This window comes from Clavelina lepadiformis, chromosome 5 (assembly GCF_947623445.1).
Source record: "Clavelina lepadiformis chromosome 5, kaClaLepa1.1, whole genome shotgun sequence".
Lineage (NCBI taxonomy): Eukaryota > Metazoa > Chordata > Ascidiacea > Aplousobranchia > Clavelinidae > Clavelina > Clavelina lepadiformis.
In genome coordinates, this window is record NC_135244.1 from 607512 (window position 1) to 625813 (window position 18302).

At 40.7% G+C, this 18302-nt stretch overlaps 2 protein-coding genes across 2 annotated transcripts; one reads left to right on the plus strand and one right to left on the minus strand.

Annotated features, from left to right (window-relative positions):
- Window positions 1-300: 300 nt before the first annotated feature.
- Window positions 301-4373, minus strand: LOC143459298 (UV excision repair protein RAD23 homolog A-like). Its single transcript, XM_076956387.1, has 10 exons — window positions 4215-4373; window positions 3727-3808; window positions 3570-3649; window positions 3346-3497; window positions 3111-3202; window positions 1810-1989; window positions 1680-1739; window positions 1333-1463; window positions 968-1114; window positions 301-833 (listed from the first exon to the last, which is right to left on the minus strand). Exons 1-10 carry the CDS (start codon window positions 4278-4280, stop codon window positions 720-722), a joined length of 1104 nt encoding a protein of 367 aa, XP_076812502.1. The 5' UTR covers window positions 4281-4373; the 3' UTR covers window positions 301-719.
- A 4146-nt stretch (window positions 4374-8519) lies between these two features.
- On the plus strand, window positions 8520-18226 carry LOC143458752 (uncharacterized). Its single transcript, XM_076955604.1, has 25 exons — window positions 8520-8690; window positions 9660-9851; window positions 9947-10112; window positions 10210-10426; window positions 10510-10618; window positions 10965-11153; window positions 11213-11378; window positions 11887-11995; window positions 12071-12104; window positions 13550-13723; window positions 13799-13990; window positions 14053-14218; window positions 14282-14360; window positions 14463-14571; window positions 14637-14828; window positions 14980-15130; window positions 15260-15338; window positions 15410-15512; window positions 15584-15775; window positions 15871-16021; window positions 16189-16252; window positions 17214-17331; window positions 17403-17594; window positions 17691-17841; window positions 18077-18226. Exons 1-25 carry the CDS (start codon window positions 8535-8537, stop codon window positions 18142-18144), a joined length of 3519 nt encoding a protein of 1172 aa, XP_076811719.1. The 5' UTR covers window positions 8520-8534; the 3' UTR covers window positions 18145-18226.
- Window positions 18227-18302: the final 76 nt, after the last annotated feature.

Here is an 18302-nt window from a genome sequence, read left to right on the forward strand (position 1 = left end):
TAACGTAATTTCAAATAAAACGACTCCACTTGTAGCATATTCGTTGCAACCTGAAGCCTCAGTGTCAGAGTGTTCACGCAAGTGACCGCACGCAAGAATAGAGTCAGATAATTCGTTCAAAATGAACAGTTTTTCACTGAAAGCAGCAGGATATGTGCAGGAAAAAAATGTTTTAAGTTGGATTTGGTTACTTGGGGTAAAATGAGCTGAATTTTTGACGGGGTTTCAGCTTTAAACGAACATTTTCTCCACAAATTATTCGGTTATCTAAGATTTAATTCGACACAAACATAACTCGCGCGAGTTTCTCCGCCAAGTTTATTTAACAACGATAGAATATTCACAAAATCCCATCCGCAACTGGAAACCTCCTTCCACCAAAAGGTACGAAGCCGGTTAAACGCGAGGTTCTGGTTTAAATTTAGAATTTATTTAAATATGCATTAAGTTTAAAATTAGAAGTTAATTGTTGAACTGGTTTCCAAGAAATTTGATAAAACGCAACAAAACAAACCGGCGCCGCCAATAAAGCGACGTAAAATCAAAAGCTTTTAATTTTTCTGCAGCAAATATAGTTGTGACGTCATACGAACACCAACTGCAACAGAACTTGCGGGGTGACCAAAACACAGTTTCACTGGCGAAGATATGACGTCATAGCAGAATAATATTACTTCATGGTATTGATTGTGCACACTTGTGGTTGGCGATAAATCATATCATGCATCTCGCTGGCTTTCAGATAAGAGAAAGTCGGCTGCCAGCTGGACATTCTTATCACAGGCCATATACGCTTGCACGCAGAAGTTCTCCTCAAAGCCGAGCGCCTTCAACTGGAAAATATATTTCAACACTTATGTATGCGAGTTTAGATGTCTATGTGTGCGCTCAACCGTTCCAAGCAAGCAGGTAGTCAAGAGAGTTCGTAAAAGAGGGCGGAAAAATTCAAAGCAAAGTTATCGCTCACGTGCTCGATGTCGGCTTGCTCCTGAGCAGTGACCCGGATGTACTGTGTGCCCGGCGGGGCTTGAGCGGGAGCCTGTTCCGCAGGGGATTCCCCGCTTGTGGGAGCGTTGATCATGTTGATGAGTTCCTGCTGATGTTCGTTGATGTACTGCACGGTTGAGATGACGTATTAGCTCGTGTACGGTATTATAAGTGACTTATTGTTACATCACAATACAAATTTATGACTTACGAAAAAGAAGAGAGATGAGGTATTATTGGGTTAGTGACTCTATAAAGTCACGCATCATTACACTGAGCGCTGGTAATGCAGCTTTAAAGTTAAACAGCTGTATTGTTACATCATTAAAAGGACTTATGACGCACCTGAAGTAGTTGCGGGTTTTGTTGTCCGATCTGTTGTATGAAGGGGACCAACATGTCGGGGTTCTGACGAACCATCTCTGCCATGCTCTGCAGCTGCGGGTTGTTCCTCATGTAAGCGAGGGGGTTGATGTCTGCAACAACAAATCAAAACTATTCTAAACAGACTTCCAGGAGAGGAGACTTTTTTCAGGACCACAGGAGCAAGAGAACAATTGTTCAACAGAGCTCTGATGCAATAAACTTGTTTATGAGAAGAACTGGACAAATTAATCTCGAAAACCGTATTCGGTACACAAGCTATATATTGGTGACTCCAATTCTATAAAAGATACAAATCATTTACAAACCTTCACCCTCTGCTGGTTGCTGTGGTGCTGGCGCTGGTGCTGGTTGTTCCGTTGGTGCAGCTGGTTAAAAGACCATTAATGGTTACTATTGTTAAATATGGTGTTTTGTTAACCAGTAGCAATGTCCCACCTTCACCCGCAGGCCTCGCAGGGGGTGGGGCCGCAGCTGATTGGGGGATTCCCGTCATGAGATACTCCACGGCTCGGTCGGGGTTGTTGAAGCTGGCACTCAACGCTGCTGTGACCCGATTCCTCTCGAAGCCCATAGACATAATATTTGCCACAAGCTGCTCGTACTCCTCACCGGTCACTGAAAATATTGAACAACTTCTGTAAAAAATTGTGACGAACTGTAAGTTTTAGGATTGATGACCCCGATACTCCCACCAGAGACCAGACCCCCTCTACACACCCCCGTCATGCTTGGGCAGTTACCCGAGTTGACATCATCGGATAGTGATGTCATCGGTGCATTACTGAAGTGATCACTACTGCCCTCAAGTGGCATTCCATGATCCGACGAGACAAAATTATCCTCTCTCGGGGGGTGTGGGCCCGGTGTGTCCGAACCAATCATGGGTCCATCAAAGATCCCCTCCACAAGCTCACCGAGAGGGGGGAACTCCAACGGGGGGTCGCACTCAGGCAGAGGGGTAGAGTTCAGCTCGGGTAACACAAAATCCCCATCGATCACATGATCGAACGACTCAATCAACTGCTGCTGAAATGTCACCCAATCGCCTAAACCGTCCCATCAATTGTTTAACAATTCACCCAAGTTTGTAAAATTACAAATTGCAGAGATGCAAATGAAACTACGGGAGTCAACAATAGGATGAATGGCACCACGGCAATCAAGTTTAATCATCCAATGTCGACTAACATGGATATCTTACAAACACAATGCCTCCTTGATTATCTCATCTAGTTGGGACATTGTGTTTAGAGAATTGAGCGGATAAGTTAATAATGGATAAATGAATTCCTATATTTGAGAGATGAAACAATGGTCTTACGCTTCACGTTGCCTTTCAAATATGAAGCCATCTTATTAGTATTATTAGACAGAGCATAGGATTTATGAATGAACTACAGGCACAGCAACATTAATAAGCTATTTCAGACTGTTTTAGCTTAAGCTAAAGGAGGTTTCACAGGTAGCTTGTTTTATTGTTACGTCATAATGCCGCTTCAGCAGGTGACCTGGTTATGGAATGACAGTTGGACAATATATGAATAATCAAGGAAGCATTGCATGGGGCTTAATCTAAAAACCACACTCATGGAATACAATGAACAGGATGATGGTTGGAAATAGTTGCAATCACTGCTATTTGTTTAGTTTCATCATTAAGCTCGTATTTATTATTTATGCAGAGGTATATAAATAAGGACTATGATAAACAAGCATAATAATGGTGTTGAACAAACCAAGTGCGGACTCAGAAGTAGCCAGGGTAGACGCGGGTGGAGCAGCAGCTGTGGTGGTGGTTGTAGCATCTGATGAGGGGGCGCTGGATGTACTAGAGATTGAGACACTGGTTAAAGCAAAACCATCTATTCTCTTTTGTGTCCACAGGTCAAAATAAAGCGTTTTTGTCTCAATTAGTTACAAGCTAATACCTGTTGTACATGAACGAGAACAAAACATAGAAATATTACTCACGTTTCCTGCACTTGGCCTCCACTTGATGGGGTTTCTGAGTCAGCCTTTGGTTTCTCCGCTTCTTCAGTTGATGGTTTTGGGGTCGGGCTCGATGATGTTGCTGTCATCTCTTCACTTGGTGATGCCACAGGAGAAGCAAGTGGCACTTTTGGCTTTGCAGACGAGCGATTAATTATATAATAGCACAGGATGTGATTAAACAAAATGAGTGCAATCGAAGTTACCTTTGCAACCATGGCAACAACAAACTTTGATTCTTCAATTTTATATTCTGAGATTGTTTTAGCATCTTCTAAAATTTTCCCTACAAATGACGAAATAAAATTCATTGAACAAATCACAATATTTTAAAGACGAAATTACAAAAACTTGTGTAGTAACCTGCATAGATTAATTTTTGACCCTCGACGGGGAAATCATCTTTCCCTCGTTCATTTTCAATCACTTCCTTCAGTTTCTTCACCTGGAATTGAAATAATTTGATGAGCAACGACCTGATACAACTTCCACATGTGAGACGGCATTTCTTAAGCATTAATCTGTTACGATATCAACTGGTATCGAGTCCCAAGAGGTTACGAGGCTTTTTTACATCTTGTCTTCAAGCCCGCACATTTATATAATTCAAATGAATTCATTACTCGAGGTATTTTATGTCGTAGCCTAAATGCCTACTTTCCCCACGTTTACATGCAGCTTATGACCAAATGTGTAATTAGACTATCAATCAAATTTAAGTTTAATGTTTCCACAAAAAATCTGCGGAACTTCAATGAATGATCGCATGTGACAGCCCAAGGTATAAACATACACAAGAAACATCTCTTAGCTTAGCTTATTATCTTCTAGTGTTGCAAACTAAAACTTACTGTGTCCGTGGATTCCACTGATACTTTAAAAATTTGTTGTTGAAGCGTTTTTACTGTAACAAACATTTTTACTCCTTGTTCTACTACAATGCTTATATAAAAAAAGATGCAAGATGATTTCTATTTGTATAACATGCTTCGTTAAAAATAGGCTAAAAACAATAACATGCAATAAGTTCTAATGCAAAATATGCAAACGTACGGCCGATTGTGATAAATAAGAGAATCAGACAAAAGACAATAGTATTCATATACATCTGTATTTGATGATATCTCTTGAATAGACTCAAGACTATTCTGATGTTGCATATCACCATCGCATGCAAACAGTCAGGCTGGCTGACAAACAGGTAGGAATTTAAAACCAAATCCTAAAAGATTCAAATTCAAAATGTCAATTTATTTTGAATAGTTGGAACAGTGACAATCGCAATCACCAATAAAATGAAACCGAAATAATAACAGGCACATGCATTTCTCATGTCAATTTTTTTTACTCTAACGCAGACATGTGCAACCAGTGGCCCGCGGGCCGCAGTGCGGGCGCAGTGGTGCTCAGCAAAATGTTAGAACTTCATACTACGCTTGACTGAATTTAGTTTCCTCATCTTCCATCGACAATTATTCACAGTTTTTCAATAAATTGTCGCACAAGTGTGTCGTGGACTGCATTAAATCTATTTCTTAACTACATAAACTACATAGGAAAGTCGTTTTACGATACTAATTTTTTCTGAAAAAATCATGTGGCCCGTGTTGTCATTCAAAATTTTGTATTTGGCACTCCAGTGAAAAAGGTTGCACATGCCTGCTCTAACACAACCAGTTGAGTAAAACGATGATATGATATTTCCTCGAGTACAATCACTGTGAGCCATAATGGAAAACACAGCAACAGCATCTTCAACATTTTTAAAAAGACTGTGTTGAAGACCGAATGTATCGTATCAACATAAAAGAGCTTAACTTAACATAGTGGTTTTGTGCTTAGGATTTGTTCATTCCAGACTGGGGAAAGGAACTCAAGACATCGTTTTATCCATCCTGCATTCCCAGTATCTCATCAAAAAGTGTCTTTCCAGCCAGTGATCAAGTGTCTTAAACGTAATCGGTTGTTTCTTGTTTGAAGTACTGTAGCAATATATAGCAGGGAGACGTTTTTTACGAAGTAGACTAAGTCGGGAAAGGAGTCATGATGGCCAAAAGATTCAAATAATGGGTCTAGTATAAAAGTACACAACAACAGAATGCCTTTGTATACCAGACCGCAGCTACTGAAGTTGTGACGACATCTGGTTTTGCACTTAAATACTAAACCCCGAATTTGTACGAAATATGCTACATTTTCATTAAATATATGAATTTACTATTTCCATTCACCAAGTTGCAAAATGGCCTTTTATAGGTTTACTATTCTCGTTTTGGATGAGAGAGACCCAGTAATGATTGAGCTCATATGCTGGCGGTTTTGGGTTCGAAGTCTGCCCAACTTTAGACTATTTTGTTTCAGTTCTAATTTCTTTTCGATGTAATTTAGTCAAGAAAGGTGAGAGTTTTGGTAGGAAAATATTATTTTATAAATTTATTTACACTATAGAAAAAAGCATGTTATTTTATGTTGAAAATAGCGTTCATTTCAATTTGCAGCCTAGCTTATTAAGTTAATTATCATATAAGCCTAATACAGAGCCGGACTACCCGTGGGCGGCCAGTATGGAATGTAAGTTTTTTGTGCACCGGACAGCGCAATTTTCAAAGAGTGGCGTGCACCAGCAACTAAAAGTGTGCACAAGATTTCATTGTTTTGGAATTACTTAGCTTACAAAGTAGCCTTTTGACCCATTTTGCGAACCAGATAGCTGTGCTCCGGACATGCCTGATGTTTTACGCTTTCTTTCCATTAGGGGTGGGTGGTAACTTACGGTATTTAGGCGATCGCACACAAAACGAAGCTAAAGATTTTCCAAAGTTTTCGATATTCAATGAAAAACTTAGAACGCAAATCACAAAAACTAACGTAAAAGAATAATTACAACCTAACCCGAAGACAACACATAAAAGCTTCCTTGAAAATCGGCAAATTTGAGTCGGTGACTCGGCGTTTACAACGAGCGCAGATGTCACCATTTGCTTTTCCACGAACTGCCACAATATTCCACAAAATTCTGAAAATAACAACATTAACATAGACATCTTACTAAATAAAAAGCAAAAATTTGCCTCTGTCGGAACAAGGATATAAAGAACTTTATATCGTTGGTCGGAACGAATAAGAAGATAAAACGTAAATAGAAAATTTTATGCTAAACAAACTTATGCTATGAAAATATTTTCAACTCTCATTATTAAAATAGTTGAAACTTTTGTCTTTTGTAAGCAAAAGTGCAAAAAACATCTTTTTCTTAACGCTAATTTCAAACAAATAATTTTTGCTTTGGACAACCAATAAACAACGGCAGGTTATCGCGTTTAAGTATAAGCCACTTTTTGTTTATATTTATATTTGAATGTCACCATTTCACCGGAAAAAACGTACATTCAAAGTAAAATTTCGTCGTTTCTTGTTAACTTAATTTAAATGTTCTAGCACAGTAACCTAAATCTACCTAAATCTACCTTCTAATCTAAATCTAACTCCAATAAAACTTTAATCAACTAAAACCAACTTCTTGCATACCCATTCTCCTAACCTCGCCGCCTATCTTTCGCAACAGGATGCGTGAGCTACTTGCGGTGTAATATTCATTCCAATTATGTATTAGCTTTTTATTTTGCTTGCACCGTGGTATCTCAAACTCGATTTTGGACGCATGAGCATGAGCACTTGTTCAATTTGACTTGGACAGTTGTGTGGGAAATTATGGGAGGGTTAGGGCTCGAAAATTTCCAAACTCTTAGCTTGCACGGTGAGAAGTTTGTATTTTTCAATTTATTAACGGCGAGTAGTGTCACTGGATTATTTTTATTCACTCGTTGTTGAACCAATACATTTTAAAATTGCTTCACCAAATCTGTAAGTTACTTGTTTACGGTGTGAGCTGTTACCTGTTTTAGATTGTTACCTGTTGTTTTCTGATTTTGTGACAACGGTGGAATCTGTGTTTGTGTGGTGTTGCGCTCGGCTGGGAAGGGCTGAACGAGTGTTAATTCAGTCTACGTTTGGACTTTTTAGAAGAAAGATGGCTGTTTTTATCAAAGAAATGTTAATAAAAGTTAGAAAAGCAAAAAGAGCTAATTGACTAGCTGTAAAAGTAGGAAGTTTCCTGACTGAGGAAAATCTTGGTTACAGCAGCACATGATTGAAAATTCTTTGAACAAATTAATTAACATTGCTTCAGATAAGAAAGTTTTGTATTGATCGCTGTTTCCTTTAAATATTTTGCCAGAGAACATTTCATTTTATTGCGGTTAACCAATGGTGATATTATTTGCATTATTGCATCATTATGCGCATTATTCCGTGCAAACTCTGCACCGGTTGTGACGTATCAGTCGTGGATCGAACGTCGTTGCTTGATTCAATGCAGATGATAGCGCATACCACGTGACAGTATTGCAAAATATTGCTGCCTATATGCGAGAGGTGATTCGTGAATAATAATAAATCAGCCAGTCTTTGTTGCTCGCACACACGTCATAACCGCCCATTATCTTCCGTTAGTGACGTACCTTGGGTTGGAAGATATAAAGGCCGGTGAGTAATACGGCGCGTTTCCAACTAATCTGAACGACCACGCCGCTGTTACGCGACCATAAGCGGGCAGATGAGATAAATGTTGCACCAACGAGGAGACAGTTCGCGTCCAACCGGTCACGATGTGCGATTGGTATATTGTGGATTATGACGTGACAATGGCGGAAGAACTCATGAATAGTAATTACCACTGATGTTTCCTTGTTGTGTCAATTGTGATGTAAGAATGCCAGTGCGAATGGAATAGAAGTGAAGTGAAGATAACTGAGTAAAAGCTTTGTGACGTGACAATGACAATGACAAGTTTGGAGGCAGACAGTTAAAAATTTCATTTTCACGAGAAAATATCTGAGGTCAACGTGAGAGCGAGGCGGTGAAATTTTTGGTTTTTGCAAAAACTCACCCAACCTCGATCCAACAAAGAGACAGCTAGCAGTTGAACAGAATATATCGACGTATGGAACAAGAATTAGTAAACACGATGATATCGATATTATTACGTCATAAGAGCTTGAGTAAATTAGACGAAAATTTCCTGAGAAAACCGCAGACAAGGAGGAAACTAAACTTTCAATTTTCCATAGAAGTTTTAGAAAATCTTGGCATATTTCAAAGACAGCAGCAAAATGCGACAACTAGTGGCTCTGCTGCTCGGAGTGCAACTTCTTCACCCAGGATTCTGTTTCGACGCCTCCGGATGCGGGGTATCAAAAACTTGCATTAGAAGCGTCAACGATTGTGACGTCACCGCAGCGACTTGTTTGTATTTCTCATTTGCTTGGGTGAGGAATTTTTTCTGGAAATTTTCATCCATATACTATTACAAATAGAGAATACAAAAAGTACAAAATAGCAAAAAGTTATTTCTGTTGTTGTTAAAAACAAAGACTGTGTTGAGGTCCAGCCTTGTTGTTTGTTATTGTCATCATTTTTGATGTTTATTTTTAAAAATGACGTCATCTTATTATTGCCGTCTTTCTCACTCTCGTGAACAATTGCTTTTTCTAAGGAAGATTTCGGTCTTAATTATTTATGAAAACGCGATGTCTGTCGAACAAAGATCAACTATTTCGTTAAAGAACGAGTCGCCGCGTATTTTGGCGACTTTGTTGCGATTGGTCGCGGATTGCGTAATCGCATTAAAAACGGGGATGAACAGAATGAGAGGGAACGAAACGTAAACTCGTTGCAGGTGATTTCCGGTTGGTCACGTGAAAAATAATCGTGTGTTGACTAAACTGCTAACCGGATATGACATACAAGTTGTGTCACAATAGAACAGACAAAACAACTTCCAACCTTACACGTTCATTTGTTGCGTTTTGGATCGCTTGTTTAGCTGCAGATCTCAGCGGGAAAAAGCATTTGTGTTATGGTTATGGCTGGGGCTATGGTGTTACCCGGCCCACGTCCAAACTCATTGCAAGGTGCGTTTCTGCCTTGTCAATACGACTGTACAATATCATGCCATGGCTAATTTCACCGCAGTTATCTTTCGCTAAGGATGCGAAATATTTTGATATTTTGAAATTTGCCGGCTTTTAGTCAAGGTTCAAACATCGCATAAACAACTTTTTTGACAGTAACTCCCTATTGTGACGTAGTTGGGAGTTCACGTCACACAAGTTTTGGTTTTGAAAGTAATCGCCCCAGCCATATCACAGTGATATTAAACTATAGCCTACTACGTTTTACACCTGTTTATAGTTTCTACAAGATTGCTCGTTTCAACATATTTCTTGATTTTGAAGAACTCAGGGTCAGGAGGGTTCGATATGGAGATAAGTGGGGGCACAGGGGCGGGGGGACAGTACGTGGCGGTCGCTTTCTCCCCGGACGGCCTCATGCGGAACTCGGATCTATATTACTGCACCGGAACCGAACTCAATTCGGGAGCGATCCAAGCTCAGTGGAACCCTCCTGTCATTGATACGTCACTTCCGGTGGGTACTTTGGCGTATAGGAATTATATTTGTTACCATTGATTATATGAAACATTTCTATTCATTACAATCAAGAATTTGAACTTTGTCCTCAGGCGGGAATATCGAATACGAACGCGATGACAACGGGCGGGGTGGGCAGGTGCTCATTCACCCGCGCCGGGAGCATCACGAAGCAGATCAGTGGCGGAACAAACCATGACTTTGACCTCATAAACAACGATTATTACGTGTTGTTGGCGGTCGGCAGCTACAGTGGAGGTAAAAATTCCTTTCCATCGATTGACGAAGTGATCTACGTCACAATGGTTTTTACGAGAAACGTTTGAAATTTCCGCGAACGCGGTTATACCTTCAGGAAACATCCAGCAACACACCAACAGCAACCGCTTCCCCAGCCCCAGTGCAGTCGACTTTGGCTCCTCCGTTGTCATGGCGACAACACAAGAAATGACGACATCCATGAGCACCTCCAGTGAGGCACCAATGACATCAGACACGAGTACGGCAGCGACTATGATGTCTTCGATGAGCACATCAGCAGTAATGACGTCATCAATGACTTCATCGACCGAGTAAGCAGAATTGAGAAATTTCCCTTAAGATTTAATTATTATTAATAGTTACGTAATAAAGCAGCGTTTAATCAATATTCAAGGGCAACGATGGATTACTTGTCGCTGTGCGGAAGCTCGGTCGGTTGCTATAGAAACCCGTCCACGTGTACACCAGGAAGTAGTGACTGCATGTTTGCTTCGTGGAGATACGTGAGCGCTTGTTGTTGAATAGTGCGGGGGTTGATCGTGCGAAAGGGGCGTTAACTTGGTCAGAAAGCTTTGTACGACTGAACCCTCCCATTTTAATCTTCAAATTAGCACTTACACCACAGTCTGTATTCACCCTGGCTATTATGCGTTGCTAATACGAAGTGAAAACATGAATTATGTCTCATGCTTTTATGAGCTCTTGTAACGGGCAACTATTCCGTAACTAAGCCCCATTGTTGGTTAACAATCGAAATTATACGCGGCAAGGACGTGTGTGTGCAGTCTTCACGAAACAGCTTGGAAACAAAAATTAAAACTCTTTTGTGACGCACAAACAATATTTTAGAACTCCACCGATGACGCGTTCGATTTCGTCATAGTGGGAGGGACCGGAAACGTACGACAATACGCGTCGATCGCGTTTGGATCGACAAGAACAATGAAAGACGCTGACATGTACTATTGCACCGAGGGGGCTTTCGTTTCCGGGGTTATCCGTGAATTGCAACAACCACCGACCAACATCGCAAACCAGGTGGGTTTGTTGGTTCACTTCGCTAATCCACCCCCTCAAATTGACCATCTTGCTCCCAGATGGAAATATCGAACACTCGATTCGGTGTGGAAAATGGCGTGCTCACGTGCGCCTTCAAGCGGTCGGCGTCACTCACGAAGACTGTGAGTGGGAGCCGCGAGATGACGTTTGACCTGGGAACGAGCTCGTATTATCTGCTTTATGCGGTGGGGGAGACCTCGGAAGGTAAAATCTTGTTTCATTTCGACTGATATTGCATTCATTGCTTTCATGTCTATGGCTGGCCGGCAGAGCGGTCTCAGGGACAATGCGAGCGATGCAACTGCGTCTTGTGCCGCGCTGCTTAGAACCAAAACAAAAATAATAACAAATCAGCTTTTACTTGGCACAGATCACAGCGTTATCTTTCAATTTGTTCTCGAAAGAAAATGTTTATATTTTATTTTTATTCTTTGTATATACCTTTATATTTATTTATTTATTTATTTATTTAAATGTCAAGCAAAGCAAAGTTTTGATGGAATGAGATTTGCAAAATGCTGTCCTTGTTATCACTATAACATTCATTTATTCAAAATCAACAACTCCCTGCAAGTCCTTTCATTGGACACTTGTTGAGACTCTGCCCGCAATTTCCAATGTGACCGAACAATCCAACATTAACTGCCAGTGCAAGAAAATAATCATAATTTGTCATCTAGTGGTCATAACAAAAGTCTTAATTCTACCACAGCTGGCGCACTTTTGTACCACGAACGCAGTGGTCGAAGCGTTTCCCAAGATTTGATAAATTTCCGAAGTTCCGCAGCAAGTTTGCGTGAAGACAACCTCGTCATGATCACGTCAGTGCATTGTTTGATAACAAAGAAGATATGTCGTCACAAATGAGATAACGACTTTTACCTTTGATTTCGTAGGATGCTGACGTTGGGCTTCATCATGATGATGACGTCAATATTCTAAGAAGACTTCTTATGCTACGTCATCATTCCACTGTTCAAGCGATTTCTGACAGAAAGCTACAAATACTATTACGACTGTTTAGAAACGATTTAAGAGATCAACAAATATTTTGAGAGCACTCCCGGCATAACGCGGGTTTTAAACTTAACCTTTGACCTTGTGTTAATTATGAAGAGGTTCGTTGAATCTTGGAAAGAAGATCAACGGTTTTCAGATTCTCATCAACACACCGTGGTTTCTGAGTATTTAGATTTTGAGATTTAGAGATTTTGTTCGCTAATATATGATTTTTATTATTGTAGAAGTTTTTAGATGAAATATATTTTAACATTATATCACAAGCTTGCAGTCGTTGTGAGAATTACAACTAAAAACTCACTAAAATAAGAAGAAGCGTAAAATAAAAAGCATTGAAGCAATCCAAGTAGTTCGAGAATTTCGCCGAATTATGAAAGAGAGCAAGAACAATTATTATAAGAAGATTAGTTATTAATCAATTATTATTAGAATTATTACGAGAATTATAATTCGCTGCGGGGGTTCAGAGATTTACAGCAACGTCAAACAGTCGCTGAATCGCCAGGACATTTAAATATGTAGCCGCAGGCTCTGATTGGTTGTTCTTTCAACGTCATATAGTTATGTAACGCATAGCAGGCCGCCAGCACGCAATAGATGGCACTTAATTTGCTACAAAAACAGACGAAAAAAACAAAGAACTTTGACGAAAATTCATACTTGGAAATTCTCAATATGCAGGACACTAACCATAATGTAATGGCGCATATAGGGATATGACAGTAGTGTAGAGTCGCCACCCTAGGAACCTCATCATATCACTGTCGCTATTTATCGTCGGAGCCTTTACAGTTTGCTCCTCCTCCTACCGCGGTTGTGCTTTGTTCAACGGTGCGTAAAATATTACCGATTAATTTATTCAAAGTCATTGTTACGTAACTCATACGTGTTGGTCGAATGTGCAGAGGTAAATTTTTTGCTGCAAATCGCAAACAATATTAAAAAATATTAAAAATAAATTATAATTAATTACAGTTCCTTCGAAAAAAATTAATCTTGTTTATAGTTAAGATTGTTTCCATCAGAAATTTACGATGACTCAGCTTTTAAAGATTGCATCGACCGCAAACTAGTTCACGACTGACAGTTGCAGCCTCGGGCGACTGCAGGTGAAGCAACAACAGATTGAAACCTGTTTTTACCAAGCTCAACAGTTAGCTCGGTAAGAACTAATCTCCTCAACTTAGCAGCAGTTTAATCTCAACACAGCGGAGATAGCAGCAGTGTACGAGCTTCAACGTTGTTAGGCTTCAGTTCTAGAAATTAGGAGAGTTACCGTCGCAGGGTCGCGATTTTTTGCGCGAAATAAATCAATTTTTTGTTCTTGTTTAGATTTTCAGAAAATTTATTTTTGAAAATCGAAAATGCACCCCCTCAAGTTATTGCTTGCACCCCTAATCCTCATAGTGGGATTCAGCTGTACGGGGGCAGTGGATGGGAACGAATGCGGCATCTCGAAGCATTGCGTCAAAAACCCCCCCGGATGTGATTTGACCGACCCCAAGTGTCAGTTCTTCTCCTACGCCTGGGCAAGCACTAGAATAACAAATTCGAAAATTACGCTTTATTGCGTCATAAATTAAACGCCTCGATTCAAATTCTAGGATGCCGGAACCAGAACCTTCAATATGGAGCTTCGTGGCGGGGCAGGAGGAGGCACTGAATATGTGGCAGTGGCGTTTGGTACCGTTAATCGCATGCAAGATGCTGACTTGTATTTTTGCACTGGCACTACGTTGAGGTCAGGGGTCATACAGCGCTTTCGACGGCCCCCGAGAATCTTCCGCGCCCTCCCTGTAAGTAATCTAGTAAACAATGAAAGTGATTATGACATCATACTGTTCATGTTGACACGCAGCGTGGCATCACTAACGTAATGGCTTCCACGAACAATGGCGTGGCGGAGTGTTCTTTCACACGCACTGCTGTGATAAGAAAACCAACCTCACAAAATAACCGGGAACTCTTCGACCTTTTCAACACAAAATATCACATTCTCCAGGCGACGGGTCGTCTAGCAGCAGGTAAGTGGCGTAGATGATGTTTATGTTGTTATTGCTTCCCTGAATTCTGGTTTCGTTATTCAGGGATTTTCCCGCGCTACCACGGATCGAGAAATAATCGTGGGATCTCAAACGAAAAAATCAACTTGGCCTTACCTGTCATGTAATATAGTGCTAAGCGTTTCCTTCATGCAGTATATTGAATGTTGTCTGATATTTCGTTTGTGATGTCATTTCAAAAAGCTTCTCATAATCTTCTCTTCAGACCGCCTCCCATGATACCAGATTGTGATGTCACGAACGGCCTTTGTAACGTTGGTCCGGTAGGATGTGAGCCAGGGGATTCTAATTGTCTTTTCGCCACTTGGAATTACGTAAGTCTTGATCATGTTATTTCCATTATGACGTCACAAGTTCATCGAAAATATTAATTCTCTAGAACTCGGGATTGAACAATTTTGAGATAACTTTTGGCGGGAACGTCGGTGCTGGCGACAAATATGTTGCCATGGCATTCTCACCGAACGGTTTGATGGAAAACTCCGATCTTTATTATTGCACCGGATCCGAACTAAAGTCCGGCCGAATAGTTCAACGTCGAAGAAGGCCGATTACCGATGACGACTTACCGGTATGATGACGTCATGAATAGCATGAGAATAGCGTAAAATGTCGACTTCCTTGTGTGGGGGTTGGTGGGGATGATGACGTGACGACTCTCTTCCTAGTTGGCTCAGGAGGAATGTTTGTAACTCACCAATCAAAGTAGTTCCCTTTTTCAGGCCGGGATTACAAACGAGGAAGCCTCCAACGCAAATGACGTCATAATGTGCTCATTCACGCGTGCTGCTAGCGTCACAAAGGAAGACATCGGCACCTTTGATCTCAAAATGACCGACTACCACCTCCTGCTTGCATCTGGAAGAGCCGTGGGTGAGTTTGCGTGAGGTGACGTCATTAAGAATACGATGATGTCAAAGTCATTATGGCATTGTTTTAATTACGTCACGATCGCAATTGACCACATTTGTTTTATTTTGCAACAATTAAATATGATTGCAGGCGACAGGATAACTTACCATGGCCCCAGACGCCATTCATCGTCGGAACCTCTGCAGTTTGCTCCTCCCCCTCCTGTCACGTGAGTGCCTTGCTCTGCTCTGTACCATTGTGTGGTGGTCAAATCGCTTTAACCACGTCTTGTCTACTCAGGCCGATGATGCCGGATTGTGATGTCACAAACAACCTTTGTTACGCAGGTCCAATGGGATGCGAGCCTGGAAATTCTAATTGTCTTTTCTCAACTTGGAGTTTTGTAAGTTTTACGCACGTTATTTTCATTATGACGTCACTAGTTTGACAATAATTAATCGATTAATTTTTTAGAACTCAGAGTTGAACAATTTTGTGATAAGTTTTGGCGGGAACGTCGGTGCTGGCGACAAATACGTTGCCATGGCATTCTCACCGAACGGTTTGATGGAAAACTCCGATCTTTATTATTGCACCGGATCCGAATTAAAGTCCGGCCGAATAGTTCAACGTCACATAACACCTATTGTTGAAGACACACTGCCGGTATTATGACGTTATTTACGATATAAAACACGTCTACACGCCCGCTAGGTGCTGCTATACGCAAAACCTCATTGATACCAGCTTGTTTCTTTCAGACCGGGGTTACAAACGAAGATGCCTCCAACGCTGATGGCGTCATAATGTGTTCATTCACGCGTACTGCAAGCGTCACAAAGGAAGACATCGGTACATTTGATCTCGCAATGACCGACTACCACATCCTGCTTGCAACTGGAGGAACTGCTGGTAAGTTGCTGCAATGCTGTGTGGTGGATGGCGCACTGCGCTGTACAAACGACATTGAAAACCTGCCGCTGTTTATAACGCGTTAAATCGACGATAATCTTTGCATTTAACGTTGTTCTGCTCTTTTTTTTCTCTATTTCGTAACAATGACTTTGTTATCTCAACAGGAGCCACATTCCTTTCACACATCGCGAGCAACCGCCATTCCTCCCCTGCAGCTTTCTCATTCACGTAAGTCACGTGATTGCTTGTGAACTTGTGACGTCATTAACAAACTTGCTTGATCCAAGCATGTTATATTAGTCGCAAATAATCAACCGTTTAAGAAATATTTAAGTAATAATTAAAATGAGCTAATGGAAACCCCCTCGCGAATCAGACGCCATATATGGTGCTCGGGACGTAACCTTCGCCGAAAATCTTCGCGCGCTTCAAATTTATTGAACCATCGTTGCACCGGGTCAGTTTGCAAATTAATCAGCAAGTTATTGGGTAAAAGCATTGAAACGATCATAATGACCACAGGAATAATGATTGATAAGCTGTCAATCGTATATAAGCGTTAAGTATACTTTCGTCACTAACTGTACCAAAAGCCCAAAACGACGCACCCTGGTTAAAAAAAGCGTTCATTTGAAGAGGAATTTTTGGTAAAAAAATGTGATATTTAACGACTCTCTGTAATTTTGCAGCCATCCGAATTTGCGATTTGATAAAATTTGTATTTTGTGAGATTTTTACATATTTATATCAAAATACTTCTTACTACCATCTTTGTTGACCTAGTTTTAATTATTTGCTTGTTGATATTTGGGTCAGGGCGTCAAAATTTTATAATTGCCGCTAGCTTCCCCGGGAGAAGAGATGAACTTTTTTCTAATAATTATCGCAATTTATGCAAATAGTCAATGTATACAATAGAAATAGTAAACCGATATAGACTAAGCCTGTTCATGAAAGTAGAAAATATGACTGCGCAAACCTCAATGAATGGAATTACCACATACATTAATTTTCTTGACGTAGTGTACACGAGTAGAGGAATGCAACTAAGTTTATGACGTAATAATCCCACTATCGGATTTTGGTCCGGATTCGATGCAGTGATAAAGTTCGAAGATTTTTGCTTACTATTAAACATTGAACGGGAGACTCATCTTTAAGCCTCTGTAACCGAGTATTATTGTCTTAGACCTGCAGAAGCCATGCAGATGATGCCGGATTGTGATGTCACAAACAGCCTTTGTTACGCAGGTCCAATGGGATGCGAGCCTGGAAATTCTAATTGTCTTTTTGCGACTTGGAGTTTTGTAAGTTTTGCGAATAGTATTTTTTATCATGACGTCACTAGTTTAACAATGATTGATTATTATTTCTCTAGAACTCTGAATTGAACAACTTTGAGATAACTTTTGGCGGGAACGTCGGTGCGGGCGACAAATACGTTGCCATGGCATTCTCACCGAACGGTTTGATGGAAAACTCCGATCTTTATTATTGCACCGGATCCGAATTAAAGTCAGGCCGAATAGTTCAACGTCACATAACACCTATTGTTGAAGACACACTACCGGTATAATGACGTCATTTATCACATAAAACACAGTCTACGCGCCCGCTAGGTGCTGCTATACGCAAAACCTCATTGATACCAGCTTGTTTCTTTCAGGCCGGGATTACAAACGAAGATGCCTCCGACGCTGATGGCGTCATAATGTGCTCATTCACGCGTGCTGCAAGCGTCACAAAGGAAGACATCGGCACCTTTGATCTCACAATGACCAACTACCACATCCTGCTTGCAACTGGAGGAACTGCTGGTAAGTTAATTAGTCTCGTTGAAGTTGAATTAGTCTCGCTACAGCCACATATAAGTGAGAACATAGCGCTTGAGATTACGATTCATGTCTAGAAAGCGCCATGAACGAATCAATGGATCGCAGTTTTCTTTGTGTCAACTCTGGACTTCATTCTACGCATAACTCATAGAAATAGGTCCGTTGCTAACATCATCTGTGTTTGTTTTGTGACAATGATGCTTTGTTACGTCAACAGGAGCTGTGTTCCTGCCACACATTGGAAACAACCGCCATTCATCGGCCGCAGCTTTTACATTCACGTAAGTCACGTGATTGCTGCTTCTTGCTATTGTGCAATGTTTTCGCGACGACAATCTGTATTGTAATAAAGCTTCCTTGGCAGTAAGACTGGTTTATTCCGCGTGGTGGCGCTGGTACCCTTCCTATAAATCGTATGAGATTTAAGGTCAGACTGGGGCATG

Bases quoted from the DNA above. Each gene is read 5' to 3' on its own strand.
- LOC143459298 (XM_076956387.1), bottom strand. From the start codon at position 4,280: ATGTTTGTTACAGTAAAAACGCTTCAACAACAAATTTTTAAAGTATCA. The intron at 3,809-4,214 runs GTAAGTTTTAGT...TTTCAATTCCAG, and splicing joins CAGTGGAATCCACGGACACA to GTGAAGAAACTGAAGGAAGT. The intron at 1,464-1,679 runs GTTTGTAAATGA...TTGTTGTTGCAG, and splicing joins GCAACCAGCAGAGGGTGAAG to ACATCAACCCCCTCGCTTAC.
- LOC143458752 (XM_076955604.1), top strand. From the start codon at position 8,535: ATGCGACAACTAGTGGCTCTGCTGCTCGGAGTGCAACTTCTTCACCCA. The intron at 11,996-12,070 runs GTCAGTGCATTG...TTGATTTCGTAG, and splicing joins GACAACCTCGTCATGATCAC to GATGCTGACGTTGGGCTTCA. The intron at 17,332-17,402 runs GTAAGTTTTGCG...TTATTTCTCTAG, and splicing joins TTTTTGCGACTTGGAGTTTT to AACTCTGAATTGAACAACTT.